The sequence below is a fragment of the Chaetomium strumarium genome (genome assembly GCF_033439665.1).
Source record: "Chaetomium strumarium strain CBS 333.67 chromosome Unknown B0T15scaffold_2, whole genome shotgun sequence".
Lineage (NCBI taxonomy): Eukaryota > Fungi > Ascomycota > Sordariomycetes > Sordariales > Chaetomiaceae > Chaetomium > Chaetomium strumarium.
This window is the reverse complement of record NW_026944430.1, coordinates 654,151-671,778: the sequence shown is the minus strand read 5'-3', so window position 1 is coordinate 671,778 and position 17,628 is coordinate 654,151. Positions and strand designations below refer to the sequence as shown.

The 17,628-nt window shown below is 56.7% G+C and overlaps 6 protein-coding genes across 6 annotated transcripts; 3 read left to right on the top strand and 3 right to left on the bottom strand.

Annotated features, from left to right (window-relative positions):
- Nucleotides 1-26: 26 nt before the first annotated feature.
- Nucleotides 27-956, top strand: B0T15DRAFT_490493 (uncharacterized protein; the record flags this gene model as incomplete). The annotated part of the gene is made up of 1 exon (XM_062866683.1): nucleotides 27-956. The coding sequence occupies one exon, from the start codon at nucleotides 27-29 to the stop codon at nucleotides 954-956; it is 930 nt and encodes a 309-aa protein (XP_062723662.1).
- A 696-nt stretch (nucleotides 957-1,652) lies between these two features.
- On the bottom strand, nucleotides 1,653-4,034 carry B0T15DRAFT_428374 (uncharacterized protein). Its single transcript, XM_062865685.1, has 2 exons — nucleotides 2,400-4,034; nucleotides 1,653-2,307 (listed from the first exon to the last, which is right to left on the bottom strand). The coding sequence occupies exons 1-2, from the start codon at nucleotides 3,533-3,535 to the stop codon at nucleotides 1,737-1,739; spliced, it is 1,707 nt and encodes a 568-aa protein (XP_062723661.1). The 5' UTR covers nucleotides 3,536-4,034; the 3' UTR covers nucleotides 1,653-1,736.
- Nucleotides 4,035-4,044: 10 nt separating this feature from the next.
- Nucleotides 4,045-6,592, top strand: B0T15DRAFT_522872 (S-adenosyl-L-methionine-dependent methyltransferase). Its single transcript, XM_062868654.1, has 11 exons — nucleotides 4,045-4,565; nucleotides 4,635-4,676; nucleotides 4,739-4,953; nucleotides 5,026-5,130; nucleotides 5,189-5,237; nucleotides 5,290-5,309; nucleotides 5,369-5,401; nucleotides 5,465-5,493; nucleotides 5,559-5,625; nucleotides 5,678-6,065; nucleotides 6,205-6,592. Exons 1-11 carry the CDS (start codon nucleotides 4,349-4,351, stop codon nucleotides 6,234-6,236), a joined length of 1,197 nt encoding a protein of 398 aa, XP_062723660.1. The 5' UTR covers nucleotides 4,045-4,348; the 3' UTR covers nucleotides 6,237-6,592.
- Nucleotides 6,593-7,892: 1,300 nt separating this feature from the next.
- Nucleotides 7,893-11,315, bottom strand: B0T15DRAFT_490490 (uncharacterized protein; the record flags this gene model as incomplete). Its single annotated transcript, XM_062866682.1, has 3 exons — nucleotides 7,893-10,641; nucleotides 10,709-11,130; nucleotides 11,208-11,315. The coding sequence occupies 3 exons, from the start codon at nucleotides 11,313-11,315 to the stop codon at nucleotides 7,893-7,895; spliced, it is 3,279 nt and encodes a 1,092-aa protein (XP_062723659.1).
- Nucleotides 11,316-12,685: 1,370 nt separating this feature from the next.
- B0T15DRAFT_87322 (WD40-repeat-containing domain protein) lies at nucleotides 12,686-14,511 on the top strand. Its single transcript, XM_062871409.1, has one exon. It carries the CDS (start codon nucleotides 12,782-12,784, stop codon nucleotides 14,438-14,440), a length of 1,659 nt encoding a protein of 552 aa, XP_062723658.1. The 5' UTR covers nucleotides 12,686-12,781; the 3' UTR covers nucleotides 14,441-14,511.
- An 848-nt stretch (nucleotides 14,512-15,359) lies between these two features.
- B0T15DRAFT_87354 (kinase-like domain-containing protein) lies at nucleotides 15,360-17,106 on the bottom strand. The gene is made up of 5 exons (XM_062871410.1): nucleotides 16,898-17,106; nucleotides 16,673-16,805; nucleotides 16,544-16,610; nucleotides 16,157-16,471; nucleotides 15,360-16,073 (listed from the first exon to the last, which is right to left on the bottom strand). The coding sequence occupies exons 1-5, from the start codon at nucleotides 17,008-17,010 to the stop codon at nucleotides 15,460-15,462; spliced, it is 1,242 nt and encodes a 413-aa protein (XP_062723657.1). The 5' UTR covers nucleotides 17,011-17,106; the 3' UTR covers nucleotides 15,360-15,459.
- Nucleotides 17,107-17,628: the final 522 nt, after the last annotated feature.

Here is a 17,628-nt window from a genome sequence, read left to right as displayed (position 1 = left end):
ATAGACCACAATCAAATAAAACCAGCATGTCGACCAACGTCAACGGCAACGGCAATGACAATGACGACGACGATGCCGCCGTACGCTCCTCCGAGTTCGAGTTCGAGCCCATCACCGTCACAAGCGAGTTCGAGCCCATCGACTCGCAGCAGCTCAGCCTGGGGAACGCCAGCACCGTAGGCACCGCTCGGTCGTCCAAGTTCGCCGCGACCACCACGGTGCGGGACGTGCGCCGCGGCGTCTTCCGGGACGGCAGGGACCCCAGCATCGAGCACGTCGGCGTCGTGGTGGTTCTGTGCTTCGAGTTCGGCGTCTACTACCGGCCCGACAGGGTGAGCATCAAGATGGAGGTGGACGAAGCAGCCGACATCGACGGCCAGGCTCAGCAGCCGAGTACTAGTAATCCCGAAGCCGAGCTCCGCATCAAGGCTCGCTACCCCAGGGAGGCGCGGGGCCCTTCCACGGAGAAGCCGGTCACGCAGACCATCGCGGGCGTGATCGAGCCGTCGGTGGGCTCGGTGTCGGTCGGGAGTGTGCGGTTTGAGCGGTCGACGACGCGGGTGCAGCGCGGCGCTACCGCCGCTCTCAGCTCGGCCATCGTGGGCGACCTGTCGGTCGCGTGGAGTCTCGAGGGCGACAGGAATAAGATTATCAATAACAGTAGTAATAATAGTTTTAAGGGGGCGGCCGGCGTGCCAGGTTCGCTCGCCTGTGCTGTGCTGCTGCAGACCGACTGCATACCCTTTGAGATAAGCGTCGAGTTCACCGCGCCGCTCTTCGGGAGGCTGTATCGGGCCAAGCCAAAAATCGTCATAAGCCAGAATCATCTCTGGGAGAGGCGCGGCCGAGACCCGTGGGAGGCGGCCTCGGAGTGGAGAGACTTTGATTCGGATGCGTTCGGCGACTGGATACAGCGGAAGACCAGGAACGAGTGGGCGGAAATGGTCCTCTATTAGAATAGAGGGAATTCTTGTATTGTATTGTATTGTACATAAAAGGAGGGGTCTATCGTAACGGGCCATTTGTTGAGAGGCGTTGTATGCACAACTAAGTACATACTGTAATAGGACTGCCAACAGCGCTTCTGATATGTGTTTGAAAATGTTGGCTCCCGGCATGACTGCAATGGTCCGAAGCCGCGACCGACTTTTCTGAGAAGCTCCTTAATAACAAGTGCCTTGGGTTCCCTTCTTCCACTTCCAACCTCGAGCGACGCAATAAGAAAGGCATTCCCCTCGGACCATTCGAGAAATCAAATTAACCCTTGCTAGAAACAACCCGGAGTTTTAAAGCAGGACACAATGGTAAACACTCACGCAGAAGATGCCACGACCTCTCCGTTCCCAGACTACACTTCCCTAACCATGATGCATATCCAATATTGCACATTGGCTCTGGTGTAAACATCTACGCTGCCCATCTTCCCATCCCACTTCTCTTTCCCCTTCCCCCTTCCCACTCAGACTCAGTTGAGCATTATTGTTTCCCACCTTCATCTTCCCTCTCTCAACCCCATACCTACCTTGAACAAACCATCCGAGTTCTGTTCAAAAAAGAAAAGAAAAAACGGCAGCTCGGGAGTTGCCCTCGGTCCCCTCCTCATCGTCTCCCATTTATAAACCCTAGTACCACCCCAACCCCAACCCCACCTCCCCTTTCCCTTTTCCCTTTTCATTTTCTTATTCTTTACCCCAGAGCTCCCCCTTCTTTTTCCCATTATCAACACCTAACCTACCCTACCCCTTCTCCGGCGGGAGGCTAGTCTCATCCGTGTCCGTCACCCCGCTATACGCAGGCCGCGCCGCGCCCGGCGGGAACACGGGCCCCGTCATCTCCTCGGCCATGGCCTCCTCGTATGTGGGCGGGGCATCGTCATAGGGCGGCGCAGCTTGCTGCTGCTGTTGTTGTTGGGCAGCCGGCCGCGGTGGTAACGCCGGTGCTGCTGCTGCTGCTTGTTGGTGGTGGTGTGTTTCTGCTGATAACGGAGATGATGGAGACGGGGGCGGCCTTTGTTGTTGTGATTGTTGTTGTTGCTGCTGCTGTGGTCTGGGGCGTGTTGAGGAGGAAACCCGGCGGCCTCGGCCCTGGCGCATCGCTTCCACCAGGGCGGGCGGCGGGGTGAGGCCCGAGTAGACCTGGACGGTGCTGAAGTGCAGCGGGAGGTGCAGCTCCTGTGGCAGGTCGGAGGGGTCTCGGGATGGTGGTGGCGGTCTGCCGCGGCCGCCGCGGAAGGAGGTGCTCGCCGTGGCCGGGCCCGCGGGCTTGCCCCAGCAGAGGCCCAGCTTGACTTCGAGTTGGTAGTCGCGGCTGGGTGGAGAGGGCGGTGAGTAAGCAGGGATTTCAGGGGTAGGGGGTGGGGTGACCGTTGGGGGAGGGGGAGAGGGAGATGGGGAACGTACCTGAGGTTACATGTCACGAAGGTCGGCATGACGGTGTTGGGCAGCGGGAAGCTATTCCACAGCGTATCGGGCACGACCATCTCGGTCCCGACGGCGTCTTCCGGCTTCGACAGGGGAACGGAGAGGCCGTGGCGAGCCACTATCACCCAGCGGCTGACCTCGGTGTTCACGAGGTTCTGACAGCGGACAGTGGTATTGCCTACGAGCTCGATCTGCAGGGCTATTAGGTACACTTCCGCGTGTGATGGCACCAGCTTCTTGGCTATTAGACGCAGAGGTATCGGTTTGTTGCACGTGAGAATGGCTGGGTGCGGCAGCCGCGCCGACATCTCGACCGACGGAGGGGTTGCCGAGCCGGCTGGCGACGGGGGGCCGTTCACCGGTGTTGATGGCGCGCTGCTGGATCGGCCAAAGAAGGAGGACCGCTTCTTCTGGGCCAGCGGCGGTGGCGTGGGACTGGGACTCTTCGTGTGGAAGGCGTACGGACGACGAGCGTATGCTTCCTGGTTTGTCTTCTCGGGCCGGGGCGGCTCGATGGGCAGGAACTTCAGACCCATCTGGTATCGCCAGTTCTCCCGGAGCAGGCCGGGCCGCTGCACGGTGACTTTAACGAAGTAGCGGATCTCCGCCTCGCCCGGGAAGCCCGTGAAGCTGGGGGGCAGCGTCTTGGTGACGTGCGAGTACATCAGCTGCTTGGTGCCGTCCATGACGCGGAAGCCCATGCCAAAGATGCCGCCGGCGCCCATCACGCCGCCGATCCGCGCCATGGCTTCCGAGTTGCTGCACGCGTTGTTGAACGGGAAGCGGAACTGGAAGGGGAAATGGTGCTGTCCCCGGTTGAGGACAAAGGGCGGCTGGGCCGCGCCCCCGTTCTCTTCGGGGAAGACCTGGGCGACTTTGTACAGGATCTTGTGGTTCTCGTGCACCGTGTCTCCGGCGGACCTGCGCTCCCTAGCGATGCCCAAGCCGGGGTTCTCGGGCGGGATGCCAAGCGCCGTCCTCGACTCGCCCTCGAGCTTGACCGTGATGGTGCCGACATGCTCGTCGCGGACCAGCGTGAGCACCACCTGGCCCCGGATGGTGTCCAAGTTGGTGTAGAACTCGGGCGGGCTGTCCAGGATGATGCGTATCGACATTATGCTCGCTGCAGCTGCCAAGGCTGCTGTGTCTCAAGCACTAACTCAAAAAGATGTCAAGACAGGGCGAGCTCGCAGTTGAATAAGGAAGCAGTGTCAGTCGCCCACAGATGCCCCATGCATTATTAAAACTTGGATCGTGGAAGGCAATGTAAATTCAAGACGGATTAATTACGACAACAGCAGTTCTGTATAATAGCGCCGTAACAGAACCTGCCAGTAATGGATCAGCAAGCGGAGTGAACGCAAAGCGGAAAGTGCCCTTTGAAGCCGCCGAAGTCTGCCTTTCACAGAAGCTCCGCCGCAAAGCTCACGCGGCCAGTTACGTCAGGTTCCTCCAGCGGCGGCTTACAAGGGTGCTGAACGGCCTAGAAGGGAAATCCACGGGGCCAAGCACAGCCCAGGAAGCGTCGCGGCACAGAGGTCGTTTCAGGTTGGGGACATCTACTTCGTAAAGCCAAGGCGGTTTGCGGAAGTGTCGGCGTTGAATTGGCACCACACACACCACCCTTTTGGATTTGCACAGAATGACGAGAAGTCCCCGGGTACTATATGTACTGTGTTTGTCGTAGGGTGTCACTGTCACCGGGACCCGCCTATGGGCTGCCTCCACCCGGCTTGGCAAGCGGTGTGGCCTGCTTGATATCTTATCGCATTTGGCGGGGCATTTTTTCTGCCCGCCCAAAATAATTATTCGCCGTGATGCGGTGAGCGATGGATGATGGTGTTGCTGGCGAGGAGCAGACGTACCTGATCACCCTTGCTCGCATACCGAACCATAGAGGATAAACCCGTTGAAGGGCTTCGCTTACGATGCCCAAAGCCGCCAAGCAGAAGCGTGCCGGCGCCGGCAGCGGCCCTTACGATCGCAAATCGGCCAAAGGCGCCGGGGCCACGAACATCTTCCGCTTCGACAAAGACTTTGGCCAGCACATCCTCAAGAACCCCGGTATCAGCGATGCCATTGTCGAGAAAGCCTTCCTGAAACCCACCGATGTCGTCGTCGAAGTGGGTCCGGGTACCGGAAACAGTGAGCCCTCATCGCGCTGCTCCTCCGGATACAAATTGGGGCCGGACACTGACGAGCATTTGCCCATAGTTACGGTCCGGGCACTCGAAAAGGCGAAGAAGGTCATAGCAAGTACGGCACATCCTTTGCCAAAGTTATGCCGCGCAGGAATCGGCTGACCGCTGGCCCAACAGTCGAGCTCGATCCCAGAATGGGTGCCGAAGTCACCAAGCGCGTACAGGGCACGCCCCTGGCCAAGAAACTCGAGGTCATCCTGGGCGATGTCATCAAGATGCCCGAGATGCCACCCTGCGACGCCCTCATCTCCAATACACCCTACCAGATCAGCAGTCCGCTCATCTTCAAGATGCTGTCTATGCGGAACCCGCCTAGGGTCGCAGTGCTCATGGTGAGCAGCAGCCTTCCATTGTTGGAGTGTCTCGGCAATGTCTACGGCCCAGCCAGCTGACCATGGCCGCAGTTCCAGCGAGAGTTTGCCAAGAGACTGGTCGCGAGGCCTGGTGATGCGCTCTACTCGAGGCTAAGCGTGAATGTGAATTTCTGGGCCACATGTAAACACATCATGGTATGACGGCACACACTCGTGGGGGGCCCCGGAACGGCAGCGGACTGATTTCTCCCAGAAAGTAGGAAAGCAAAACTTCAAACCGCCTCCCAAGGTCGAAAGCGATGGTATGTCTCAAAACTCCCTGCTGGCACGGCCGTGGCTGACCTTCCGTCTCAGTTGTGAGGATAGAGCCGCTGGTATGAGTGTCACCCCTCCTTCTTTAGTGTTGCGTGGAATACTGAAAGGAGAAATCCAGCTCGGATCGGCGCGGCCAAATGTCGCTTTTGAGGTGTGTAGCCGTCTAAACACTACCGACCGCTCTGTGCCAGCCAGCTAATAATACCCTGATCAGGAATTTGATGGTCTTCTCCGTATTGCATTGTGCGCCACCCTGCCAGCACTCCTCACTCCGTTGTCAAGGGGAGTAGGAACTAACATGGTATCAGCAACCGCAAAAATAAAACATTACGCGCCGCCTTCAGCATAAAAGAGGTTCTCGCCATGTGTGAAAGAGTCAGCATCCCCCTGCTCTCCTCCCAACGTCGGTACTGACTGACTCTCTCAGAACTACAAAATCTACTGCTCCTTGAACAACATCCCCATAGACGAGTCCGTCGCCGACGCCGACGCCACTACTACAGGAACCGTGGACGTGGACATGGATGTTGACGACGACGACGCCGATGATGACAACGAACCCGGGGACGACCAACCCATGAACGCAGACGCAGACGACAACGACGACGACGAAGACGAGGAGATGCCCACCTTCTTCCAAGAACTACGAGACGCCGAGGCCGCCAAAGAGGACGGCAAGACGCCGAGCCGCAATCCCAAGTCCAAGGTCGCCCTGGTCGTCCGGGCCAAGGTAAACAAGGTGCTGAATGGCACTGGCCTGGGCGACAAGCGGGCGCGGCAGTGCGATCAGAATGATTTCCTGAAGTTACTTCTGGGTACGTTTCTTCCTTTCTACCCCCTTTCTTTTGCCCCCTTCGTAGTCAACCCTGATCCAATCCCGGCGGTGAAAGGGTAAGTAGCTAAAGAGAGAGTGTGTGTTTGTTTGCTAACACTTGGGGTGGTGGTGGGGTTTAGCGTTCCATGAAGAGGGGATCCATTTCTCGTGAGGAGATGAGATGATATGATATGGTGAAGGGGGATAGTTTATCGGGAGTAAAGGGATGGAGTTGTTGGCGTTCTGGAAGTGGAAAAAGAACTTCATGTAGGGGATATACGGATAGTTCAGCTTTGATCAAGGCGAATGTGCCAGTTACCTAGGTACCTACCTGCCCTTACCTTACCTCCCCGACTAGTTGTATAGTGGATATGCCTCATGGTTTGTATAAGGCAGGAATGGAGAAGCTAAGTCGGCCTAATTCTTGTTCACGGGGATAAGGTATGTCTGCATACATAGGTATATACCGCGACAGGGCAGCATGATCTAAGTAGTAGTGTATCCAAGCATGCTATTCTAATAAGTAAATACCACGGACAACGTCTTGATCATGCAAGGCTCGGCAGTTCTGCATGGTAATATGTAGAGATACATATCGTTCATAAGACCACCTGGATATCTGACCCATTGACACCCCGGCATACCTCTTCCATAGCTCCCTGCCCTGAAGCAGACCTTTAGCTTCATTAGGCACCTTACCTATAAACCGAAATACCAGGTAACTAGTTGTAACGCACAAGAAGGGATGTGAGGTATCTGCCACTCAACGACATCAAATTCCTGAGAGCAATGCCGCCGGATCAGAGCGCTATGTCAAGTGCTAAGTCAGAACGAGCTGTACCGACTGCCCCTTTCCCCGGCTAACTACATTTACACACTTGACGATAGCTCTCTGGTCACTGTTACTCCCCAAGGCGACCCTTACAGCTATCACGGCTGACGGAAGAAGTGACGGCATGGCAAAGCCGCCGATCAATACACAGGGTATCTACCAAGATAGAAAGGTAGATACATACCTAGGCCCATACACATGTGCGTAGATGCATACATAGACACGTTGCTAAAGCGCCCCCCCATCAGCATTCGCCAAAGCACCTCACCATGAAATCATTCACGAAGCCCCGAACCCAATGCGCCATGTCCTCTTGTCTCCTCGCTGCTACCTTGTTTCATCTGTTTTGACTCCCTGTAATCAATCGTCTTGGCGTTAAACGTGGAAAGTCTCCTGTCGAGAGCATGCCAGGTTATGGCATACTCATCATGCTCATGCAGGAACCCCCAAACCTGACGCCCGCAGTGAATAAATCAAGGCAATAGAAAGATGAGAAGAACTCCACCTCCCCTTGACACCCCTTTGGCCCGAGTTGCCGTGTCAGCCACCCAGACTGATGAACCGAAATGCAGATGACTGAAAAGAGAAGACGATAGAGATGCGCCTCTGGTGACGTAATGCCGTGATCCAACCGTTAACGTTGAGCTCCTCGGTTGTGGGTAGGGTCATATTCCCCACTAATGGATCACCGAGCGATCGCAAGAATTAAAGAGGTTCGACGCATGCTGCAATAAGCCAGGCGATTGGTATATCTCCCGGCTGTGGAAGTTGTTGTTGTTGTTGTTGTTGGACGTGAAGGCCGCGACCAGCATTGAACATGGCCGGATGTGTTAGCGGCAATATGATCCGTGAATTAGTAGTCGTAATAACGGCTGCGGTGGCAGGCCGTGTTCTCTGACTGAGGAGGACCGCGATGGATAGAGGGGTAAGAGTTATTAGGGATCGGTTTCAGCCGGTCGCTCCGGGGCCATGTTCAGAGGGAGCCAAAGAAATTGATCAGTCAATCTCAATGACTTCCACTTCTTTCCTCACACCTGTCGTCGGTGCCGGCTGGTTCGCCCTCACGGAAGCCGAAGCCGACCGCGCAGTAGGACCCTCCCCGTCACTTTCTCCATCCTCGTCCTCCTCAAGCACGACCGACCAGCTCCCATCTGCCTTCACCCGCATGCTCTTGGTCCCCAGCTTCCCCTCCCGTTCCAACTGCGTGCGGACCTTGAGCAAGAAGATATCGATCCGCAGACTATACGGCCTCGCATCCTTCGAGCAGATGGGACAACGCCACTTATCCGGGTTCGATGGCTCCGGGGTGTTGGGACAGGTACACTTCACCAGTTTGTGCGGACACTTAATCTGCGGTTTAGACGGTCGCGTGTTGAGCCATGTCTCGAGGTCAAAGCACTCCATGTGCGTACACGCGGCGCCGCGTGCGGGAATGTTGAAAATGGTCGATGTGAAGGGGTCGGCCAGGTCGATCGAGAGGTCAGGTGCCTCAAAGCACACATCGTCGTCCGCCGTTGGTTCTAAGCGCTTTTTGATAGTTGCAAGCGTCTCTTCTTCGGGTATCAGGCCGTCTGACCAGACAGACTTGAGGATGGTGGAGTGATTGAGCGTCTCGAGCAGCTCCACTGCCACGAAACGGTTCGGGGCGCTACCCCTGTGCACGTCAGGGATGCTTATTTTGAGAGTGTTAGTGCCACAGATGACGAAGTCGGTGATTTCTGTGGGCAGATCCTTCCCATTGTGCTGTACCCGGCGGACATCAAGAGGTCGGTCGTTGAGCGACATAAATATGCTAGACGGCCAGCTAACATCCAATGTCGCCCACTGTTGCTCTGTTGGTTTGGTGATTGAGACGGGGACCGTGCAGCACTTGATCCGCCATCGCAGTGCGCCATTGGAATGCTCAACGACGGGTAGAAGAACGCCATCCGTTTTAAATTTGGTCGCTGCCAGGGCAAACTGTTCCTCAGTAACCTGAAAGCGGAAATCATACAGCGTGTCCTTGGGTGCCAAGGGTGCAGGTGCAACCGAGAATGTCCTCATAGCCTGGTACAAGCGTTCTTTCTCACCGTCTTTGATGACCCGCTTGGGGCTGCGAACATGAGCCTGATGGAGCGACATCATGATCGATTTCTTATCTGATGGGTCGTATGGCCAGTCTGGCCGCATGATGAAGGCGCCTCTGGGAGGGAACAAAGGATCCTGTGCCTGCAAAAGTTGATTCCTCTGAGAAGCGTCACGCTCTGTCTGATCTGGTGCTCTCTGATTAACGCGGGCTGAGGAGCCAGCAGAGTTTTGGCTAGCAGCAGGCCGGGCAGAAGCCACAGATGGCTGCGCTGGTTGGGCCCCGGGGATGTACTGCGACTGTTGCGGTTGGGTGTTTCTCATGGACTGGGTTCCGTACAAAGCTCGAGTCGCGCCGGTCGAAGACTGTGCTACTGTAGCCTGGTGACTGGCCTGGACAAACAAGCTTCCGGCTGCCTGCAAGTTTCGTTGATATTGCTGCTGATTGAACTGCTGCAGGGCTTGTTGTTGCTGTCTTTGCACCATAAGTTGCTGCTGCTGGGAGGCATATTGCGACGCCTGCGTATGCGACTGCTGGCTCGAGACGCTGCTACCCGCAGCAACAGGATAATACTGCCTCGGGTTGAAGAGAGGCTGTCCCTGTGATGTGAGAGGTTGAGAATGCCTTGGCGGGCCCCTTTGCATTGTTCCTGCAGTGCTCTGCCCTTGTTGATGTCCATAAGGATTCAACGGCGCCATCATCGACGGTAAAGACGGCACCGGTATGGCAGAGCTTGGGAACATCGGCGGGTAGGCATTTGCAGCAGATTGAGGAGCAAAGGCAGCTTGGTGCTGCTGTGCATGCTGCTGTGTAGTCTGCATGGAAAGTAAGGGGTCACGGAATCCTGCTTGCAGGGGGCTGATGGGTGACGGCGCGCCGGGAATGGGGGGGGACCCGAGGTTCCGTTGTGCATTTGGCCCGCCGCGGAACGGCACGGCGGACTCGACGATACCCTTGAAATAGTCGATAAGAGCAGCATTCCGACGGTCGATCTCCCCAGGGTGGTTGAAAGGCTGCAGAATCTGAACCCCGGAAAGGTCGCTTCGATGATTTTCTTGATCGTCGCGGAAAGCTCTGTCAATCTGACCCCCGAGATGGCCATCTGGCACGCCCAACCTTCTCCTAGAAGCAGTAAAGAATATGAACTGCAAGACTGGGGAATAACAGTGTAGCCGGTACAGCAGCTCGTCTACCAGAAGAGGGTACCGTCGCTGCAGCGATGCAGTCATCAAAGACGTGTATTCTCTGCTGAGGTTGCCCAGGAATGCCGCAATGCGATTAATCACATCAGTGCCGCCGATGGGTCCTCGGCCGAACTGCTCAGGTCTCACGGGAAACCGAGCAAACCACAGCTGAAAGGGCCGCGATAGAAGCTGGTTCTTCTTAAGCACAGTCTCGAGTATGGCAAAAGCGCTGTCAATGATCTGCGGTGCTTGTGGGAGACGTTGGTAGGCATCGTGTGGATTTAGGGACCACATAGCGAACACCTGATGCAGAACGATGAAGAATTCATCTTCGCGATGGCAGGCATCCCGGAGGAGCATCACCCGTGGTTTCACGACGTTGTCGACGTTGGATTCGAGAGCATCGTCTCCTCCATTACACTGAACATAGTCATTCAGGATGGAGAGCAGTGACGAACAATTGGCTGTGGTAGGTGCAAGAGTAGGCACTTGCGGACTAGGTGTAGAGTTAGCATAGCAATACGGTGGAGTACTACTAGTACTTTCTCTCATCAGTGACGTACTCTGTGCGCCGCTTCTTGAGGGGCGGAACCGGACCACGCGCCGGGGCAGGACCTGCGGAAGCCAGTGTTATGCTCTGCCCGCCCTGTCCATTTCGATATTCGTGTGTAGAAAGCTGGAAGGCTTGGCTTCCGAAGTGGTTACTGTTCTCAGGGACGACGCTCGAGCCCGCGGTCGCTTGTCTCGGCACCTCCTGCAAGTCAGGAGCATGGGAAGGTTCATGGACAAACCGGGCCTCGGTAACCGGCAGTGCAGTTGGAGTCGAGACGGCAGTGGATCCCATGTTGCGGGTATCAGTCAAGGAGATCGAGTGGGTGTTCGGGCTATCGAGCACGTTCGACACCGAGGGGCTTGGCTCGTCGCTGGGTGCTGGTGATGGGAGGACAGCAGGCCTGATATAGAGGAATGGAGTCAGCGGGTTCAACTCAAAGGCGCGTATCAGCGAGGCGACAGCCTCAAAGAGCACTGGCGCATGACTCCTTAAAGCATAGGCGGCCTTACTGATGCTGGTGTTGCTGCTGCTGGACGGCCTGCGCGACCGGCGGCCGGGAGATGGTTGGACGTGAATTCAATCTTTTTGTCGTTGTTGCCCCACCAGAAGTCATCCATGATGGCTGTCGGCCGCCAAGAAAGGCACTGGCCGTGGCGTTGGACGACGCGATCTGCTGGTCGGTGGTGGCAGACGGACGTGAATTTGCGCCCGGGCCAGGATGAGAGGGCGGCATTGTACACTCTACTCTCCTCCTGGTCGGCCGGTCGCAAAGCGACTTGTTGCGTTAAGAGACTGCAAAATGACCCGTCAACTCCTGGTTGGCAAAGAAGAGGAAATGCCAAAATGAGGTTGGTGCGAAATGAGCGGTGGCGGCGATGCGTGAGGAACACACACCATTGAATGCGAACTGGGTGACCTCATGCGGAAGTTGGGCGGCGAGGACAACCTCAAGGAAAGCGCGAGGTCTGAGGCGGTGAACCCGATGAGCCCGGGAAACACAGAGTCGGTTCGAATTTCTGCACGCTGCTGGCAAGAACTGCAGTTGGAAGGTGCGGTTGGTTACAAACGAAGAGGGAAGTCGTGACCAGCAACCGACAAAGATGGGAGGAAAGCCTCAACAACCCCACACAGGCTCTAACTAGCAGTCTGCCGGATTCGAGCACATAGAAACCTAGAGGCCGATACAAGAGGCCATGTTGACAACTTGGACTTTTCACGACGACTTCGACATTTGGGATGCTATTTCCCCCCCTGCTATTGGCTCTGGAACTCATGGTGTTTGATGCATATGATGCTGTGACAATTCAGTCCCCCGAACGCCTCCAACATGCTTAATATGTAGCATTCATCGCTGGGGTCCTCCACGCCGGACCATTGCACTCGTACAGGGCAACTCATGGTTGCAGCTCACAACAGGGTCTTCCACCTATTATGGAAGGAGAGGTCCTTGTGGACTAATATTACCACCGGGACTGTATCACAACGTTGTCTCTGTGCTTTGTCCGAAGTGTTCGGACTTTTGTGCCGTGACTGCCATCAAGGGTCATCGATCCATCCCGAATGTTGCACGGAACCGTGCCGCAGAAGTACGGAGGTACCAGACGGGAAACATCGATTCCTCGGGTAAGCTTGATAGGGAGTAGCAAGGGGATCTGCCTCTTAATAAAGGCAGTACTACACCACCGCTATGCGCAGTGTATACATTGAAGACAGTCGACATCCAATTTAACACATATGCTATAAAACCTTGCTCTCAACTGGAGTGAAGCATCATCATGAGCAAGAAGAATCTGCACGGACCACAGTTTATTAGTGAAAACAACTTTGGCTTGGCTGAGCTTGGCAAAGCCTAGAATACCATGGACCCCGCTTCGATACGCGTGTGGTGGGGTCAGTCACCCGAGAAACCAATGGGCTGCGACGCCGCCGACAAAGCGCCATTGGGGAGGCTTGGCTCCAACTGCAGGGCAGATCCGGAAGAGAAAAAGTTAAACCTTTCGAGCATCGATCGCAGCAACGAGAGTGTGCAATCTGCCGACCGACAAGCCCGCGCACCGCCAAGGTCGGATTGAAACAACACGAAATGGCGGCAGAAGTGCTCCCGCTGGCAACGGTGAAGCTGCCCTCGGGACCCAGTCCCGTAACGGCCGAGCAGCGGTATTGGAGGTCGTTCAAGAACCAAAAATCCCACACCTCGACGGCGGCATGGCCCATTTCACACATCAACTTCCCCGCCGCAACCGGCGCGGCGCACTCCAATTCACTTGTCGCTGCCGCGAAGCTCAACGACCTGTTTGCCGTGACGTCGGGGCCGCGTGTCGAAATCTACTCGATCCGCAAACGTGAGCCGCTCAAGACGATCGGTCGCTTCGACAGCGAGGCCCACTGCGGCGAGATCCGCGCCGATGGCAGGGTCCTGGTAGCCGGCGAGGACTCGGGCAGGATGCAGGTCTTTGACGTCGGCGGTGGCACCAGGGCGGTGATACTCAAGACGTGGCATGTCCACAAGCAGCCCGTCTGGGTGACGAAGTGGTCCCCCACAGAGCTGACGACCCTGATGAGCGCGAGCGACGACAAGACGGTCCGACTGTGGGACCTTCCGTCGAACGAGCCTAGCCGGATGTTCACGGGGCACTCGGACTACGTACGTTGCGGCGCCTTCGTGCCCGGGGGCAATGGCAATCTGTTGGTCTCGGGGTCCTACGATGAGACGGTCCGTGTCTGGGACGCGCGGGCAGCCGGTGGCCCCGTCATGACCTTCAAACATGCCGATCCAGTCGAAGAGGTCTTGCCGTTACCGTCAGGCACCACCCTCCTAGCTGCTTCCGGCAGCGCCATCTCTGTCCTCGACCTCGTCGCAGCGAAACCGCTTCGGCTGATCACAAATCATCAAAAGACGGTCACATCTCTCTCGCTTGCCTCTAACGGACGGCGGGTCGTCAGCGGCAGCCTTGACGGCCATGTCAAAGTTTTCGAAACAACCGGTTGGAACGTCGTGGCCGGCTCTAAATACCCCAGCCCGATCCTGTCCCTGTCCGTCATCGCCGCTGGCGCGGCCCAGGAAGACCGGCACCTCGCGGTAGGCATGCAATCCGGCGTGCTTTCCCTGCGGACACGGCTTTCCGGCACGGCCGCCGAGAAGGCAAGGGAGCGTGCTGCGGTAGAAGCAGCGCGCGACATCGGCACGGAAGCGCTCGAGAAGCTCGACGCGAAGAAGGCGAAACGCAAGCGCTCGGCCATGACCAACAAGTCCATGGATCTCCTCGGCGAGGGCGTTGACGTGATCATCCCCACCGACCTCTACGGTGGTGGCCGCTCTCGGCGCGCCAAGCTCAAGCCGTGGCAGCGCAATTTCCGCCAGGGCCGCTACGCAGCCGCTCTCGACGAGGTCATCGACATGTCCAGCCCGCAGTACCAGTCAATCACCGCGCTCACCCTGCTTGTCGCGCTCCGCCACCGGTCTGCTCTGCGTGAGGCGCTCGAGGGCCGCGACGAGGTGACGGTGCTGCCCCTGCTCAAGTGGGTGAGCAGGTACATTCCGGACCCGCGGTATCTCAGCGTCTGTGTCGATGTGGCGTTCCACCTGCTCGATATCTACAGCGAGCACGTGGGCGGGAGTGCTGATCTGGCATGCCAGTTCCAGGCGCTGCTGGGCAAGGTGTCCAAGGAGGTGGAGAAGGCGCAGATGGCTATTCAAACGAACGGGATGGTCGAGAGTCTGATGTTTGCCGGGATACAGTAGCCATTGGGGCAAGCGGGGAGAGAAATCTGCTGTACCCTTGTCAAGGGTAGTGATTTGCATTGCGCCGGCGTTTTCTGGTTTGGGAGTATGGGAAGGAAAAGATCTAGGTTGTGTGGTATGGTACAATACCATCTTCTAGTGGTCAAGCACAGGTAGATAAAAGGTGATACCTCAGCAATGCTGCTGGCGAGGAATCGGATTCAGTTACCATGTTGACTGCCTCAATATTAAACGTACGCTGTCCTACAGTTGCCTGAACTCTTTCGCGGGCTCCGAGGGCATCTGCTGAGAGAACTCGGGGGAGGTTATGACGCCTTTTGTTGACTAGGTACAGCAGAAACTGCAACATCACTGTGTCCTCTAACTGCGTCTGAACGATACGTGATAATGGATAACTCCTAGGACAACGAACAAACCGCGTTATGGTCAACCTCTCACAGCAGAAGATGACCCCTTTGTTACCCTATCCTTACTCGCCTAGTCAAAACAGATATTTGGCAAGCCAACGGTGAGACAGCTTACCCTAAATCCCCTCCTAGACGACGATGCTCGCTCACTCGACAACTGCCTGCTGTGGAATCCACGGGACGACTCGGTCTATGCAATGATATGATATGCCTGCTGAGAAAGAGATACCTTCAAACAACTGAAGTCGAGAAACCGCTCGGCTGACTGACACAGGTCTCAAACCGCTTACAATACGCACTATAAGCCTCACGTGCCTTTTCAAGACATTGCCTTCGAACCCGCTCGCCACGGCTCTCATGATAGCGCATGAAGTCTTTCCAAAACGACATGTAGCACTCCCACCGCGACTCATCCCAGTTCCTCTCCTTGCCCAACCACTTCCTCTGCTTCCGCGTCATTTTAGTCTTTTCAGGTCCGCTGTTAACCATGTCGGGAATGTCCACTGCCGAATCCTCGAATTGGGACACCTTTAGCGTGCCTTTATCCACGTTCCACTTATCAAGGAGCGCCTTGGCAGCGGCAGCGAGTCCAAAGTCAGGGTAGCAGACTCCTCATCTGCCACCCAGCTCAGCCTCCAGCCCCTGCACGGCCCCGTACTCCTGCGGTCTGGGGTCCTCCGCAGTCCACTGATGGGGAGCGCCATTGGCGGGCAGAGGTACCGGCGCCGCCACGGGTTGCTGGCCCGGGGCGCCGTGACCGCCCGAGCCGGGAGCGGTGCGCACCAGTTGTCGGAACCGGAAGACCTCGTCAAGGATCATCTTGCGCATTTCGTTGACGTCCTCGATCACTTCAAAGTCGAAGTTGAATGTAGCCGGGCAGTCCGGCTCATCGCTGGCGTCGTGCCAGATGGCGAGGTACGGGTGCTCGAGCGCGGCCTCAACCGAGATTCTGCGCGACGGATCGAACGCAAGCATGCGGTCCAGTAGGTCTAAGGCGTCTGGGTTGGCGTTCGGGAAGAGCGACGGGAACGACTTCTTCGCCATGTAAGGCAAGTTTCTGACATATTCCTGGGCGCGGGGTGAGCCGATGCGCGAGAGCGTCTCCTCGTTGGGCGTGCCAAGGATGTGCAAGATCTGGTTGAGTTGGTCGACATAGTCGCGGCCCTTAAAGAACGGGCGGCCGCCGAGCAGCTCGGCAAGGATGCAGCCTACTGACCACACGTCGACTGTCAAAGGAAGCGTGTTAGTCCACTGTGCCAGGCAGCGGATGGACAAAGGTTAAATCCCCCTCTGCCGGGGCATGACTTACTGGCTTTGGTATAGTTCTGGAAGCTGAGCATGATTTCGGGCGCACGATACCATCTCGTTGCGACGTACTCGGTCATATACCCGGCGTTCTCTTCGGGATCAATCGAGAAGCCGCGCGCGAGGCCGAAATCGCAGATCTTCAGCTCGCAATCGGCATTAACAAGCAGGTTGCCCGGCTTGAGATCGCGGTGCAGCACATTCGCCGAATGGATGTACTTCAGACCGCAGAGGATCTGGTAGATGAACGATTGGAAGTGGGCATCAGTGAGCGGCTGCCCAGACCGGATAATAGCAGCCAAGTCGCATTCCATTAGCTCTGACGTCCGATACTGTCAGTAGGTATGTTGGGCTGGGGGAGAGGAGACCGGAGCCAGGCTGGGAGAAGTACCCTCGTAAAGATATGTCTCGTTGAAGTTGTCCGGTCGCGGTATGTCCATATCGTACAGACAAGTGATCTGGTTCGGGCGAGCCAAGTTAGCATGGAGCGGCCTCCGCATGCTAAACTAAAAGGCCTTACGTTGCGGTGGCCCCTGAAGTGCTGCAGAAGCTTGATCTCGCGCAGAGCGCGCTTGGCCAGGATCTTCTTGCTAAAGACATTGGTGACCTTCTTGATGGCAACGCCCTCGTTCGTTTGATTGTTGACGGCCGCGCTTCATATTCCTTGTCAGTTCAGTGCTGTCGTGCAGCCCCGACTCCGACCGCGCGACCACGGGGGCGGGGCTGAGGAGAAGCGCCCGCGTACCAGACAATGCCATAAGCTCCTTGGCCCAGCTCCTTGGTAACCGTGTACCGCTCATCAACGATGAAATCCTGATTGAAGACCTTAAAGATCTTGCGGCCCTGTAGATCGGCCATGGCGAATACTTGTTCTCCGGGTTGTTTGTGAAGCTTTCGCGACCTAAGATGGACCGGAGGTGGGGACGAGGGGTAGATAAGCGCAATCAGCTGAAACTGTCAGGCACGAAAGACAAAGGACGACGGAAGGAAGCAGCCAGCCCTGAGACAACACGGGACAGTGCGGCTTTGAGGTCGAAAAGAGAGTCGGTGCCTACAAAAAGATAACCCAGCAGGAGTCCAGCTTAAGAGACCATAGTAAGCACTGATCGAGGCTCGACGTTGTACAAGTATGGAGCTGGGGCCGAGACAAAGAGCAGGGGAGTGGCTGGCAAACGGCGAGGGGCAAGCGGGGAGGGGCGAGGGTGGTGGTGATCCCCACTGTGCCGCATTGTCTTGCTCCGCTTTGGCGATGTTGGTGCTGAGCCGTGCTTGGGACCATCGGTGATTGGTGCTGTCCCGTCAAGCTGACTTGCGGAACTGGGCAGGACTGAAGTCCTGCCTCAATACGCGCGCGACAACTCCGGGCATCCCCACACGAATATATTGCAAGCTGCAAGTGACGCGCCGTGAACCGCACGCCGTGCATTCCAAACGGCGCTGCCCAGGCGGCAATCCGATACCTAGGTAGCTTCCTGT

Bases quoted from the DNA above. Each gene is read 5' to 3' on its own strand.
- B0T15DRAFT_428374 (XM_062865685.1), bottom strand. From the start codon at position 3,535: ATGTCGATACGCATCATCCTGGACAGCCCGCCCGAGTTCTACACCAAC. The intron at 2,308-2,399 runs GTACGTTCCCCA...CTCTCCACCCAG, and splicing joins TTCGTGACATGTAACCTCAG to CCGCGACTACCAACTCGAAG.
- B0T15DRAFT_522872 (XM_062868654.1), top strand. From the start codon at position 4,349: ATGCCCAAAGCCGCCAAGCAGAAGCGTGCCGGCGCCGGCAGCGGCCCT. The intron at 5,402-5,464 runs GTGTGTAGCCGT...TACCCTGATCAG, and splicing joins GGCCAAATGTCGCTTTTGAG to GAATTTGATGGTCTTCTCCG. The intron at 6,066-6,204 runs GTACGTTTCTTC...GGTGGGGTTTAG, and splicing joins TTTCCTGAAGTTACTTCTGG to CGTTCCATGAAGAGGGGATC.
- B0T15DRAFT_87354 (XM_062871410.1), bottom strand. From the start codon at position 17,010: ATGGCCGATCTACAGGGCCGCAAGATCTTTAAGGTCTTCAATCAGGAT. The intron at 16,611-16,672 runs GTAAGGCCTTTT...CGCCCGAACCAG, and splicing joins ACTTCAGGGGCCACCGCAAC to ATCACTTGTCTGTACGATAT. The intron at 16,074-16,156 runs GTAAGTCATGCC...TTCCTTTGACAG, and splicing joins CCAGAACTATACCAAAGCCA to TCGACGTGTGGTCAGTAGGC.
- B0T15DRAFT_87322 (XM_062871409.1), top strand. From the start codon at position 12,782: ATGGCGGCAGAAGTGCTCCCGCTGGCAACGGTGAAGCTGCCCTCGGGA.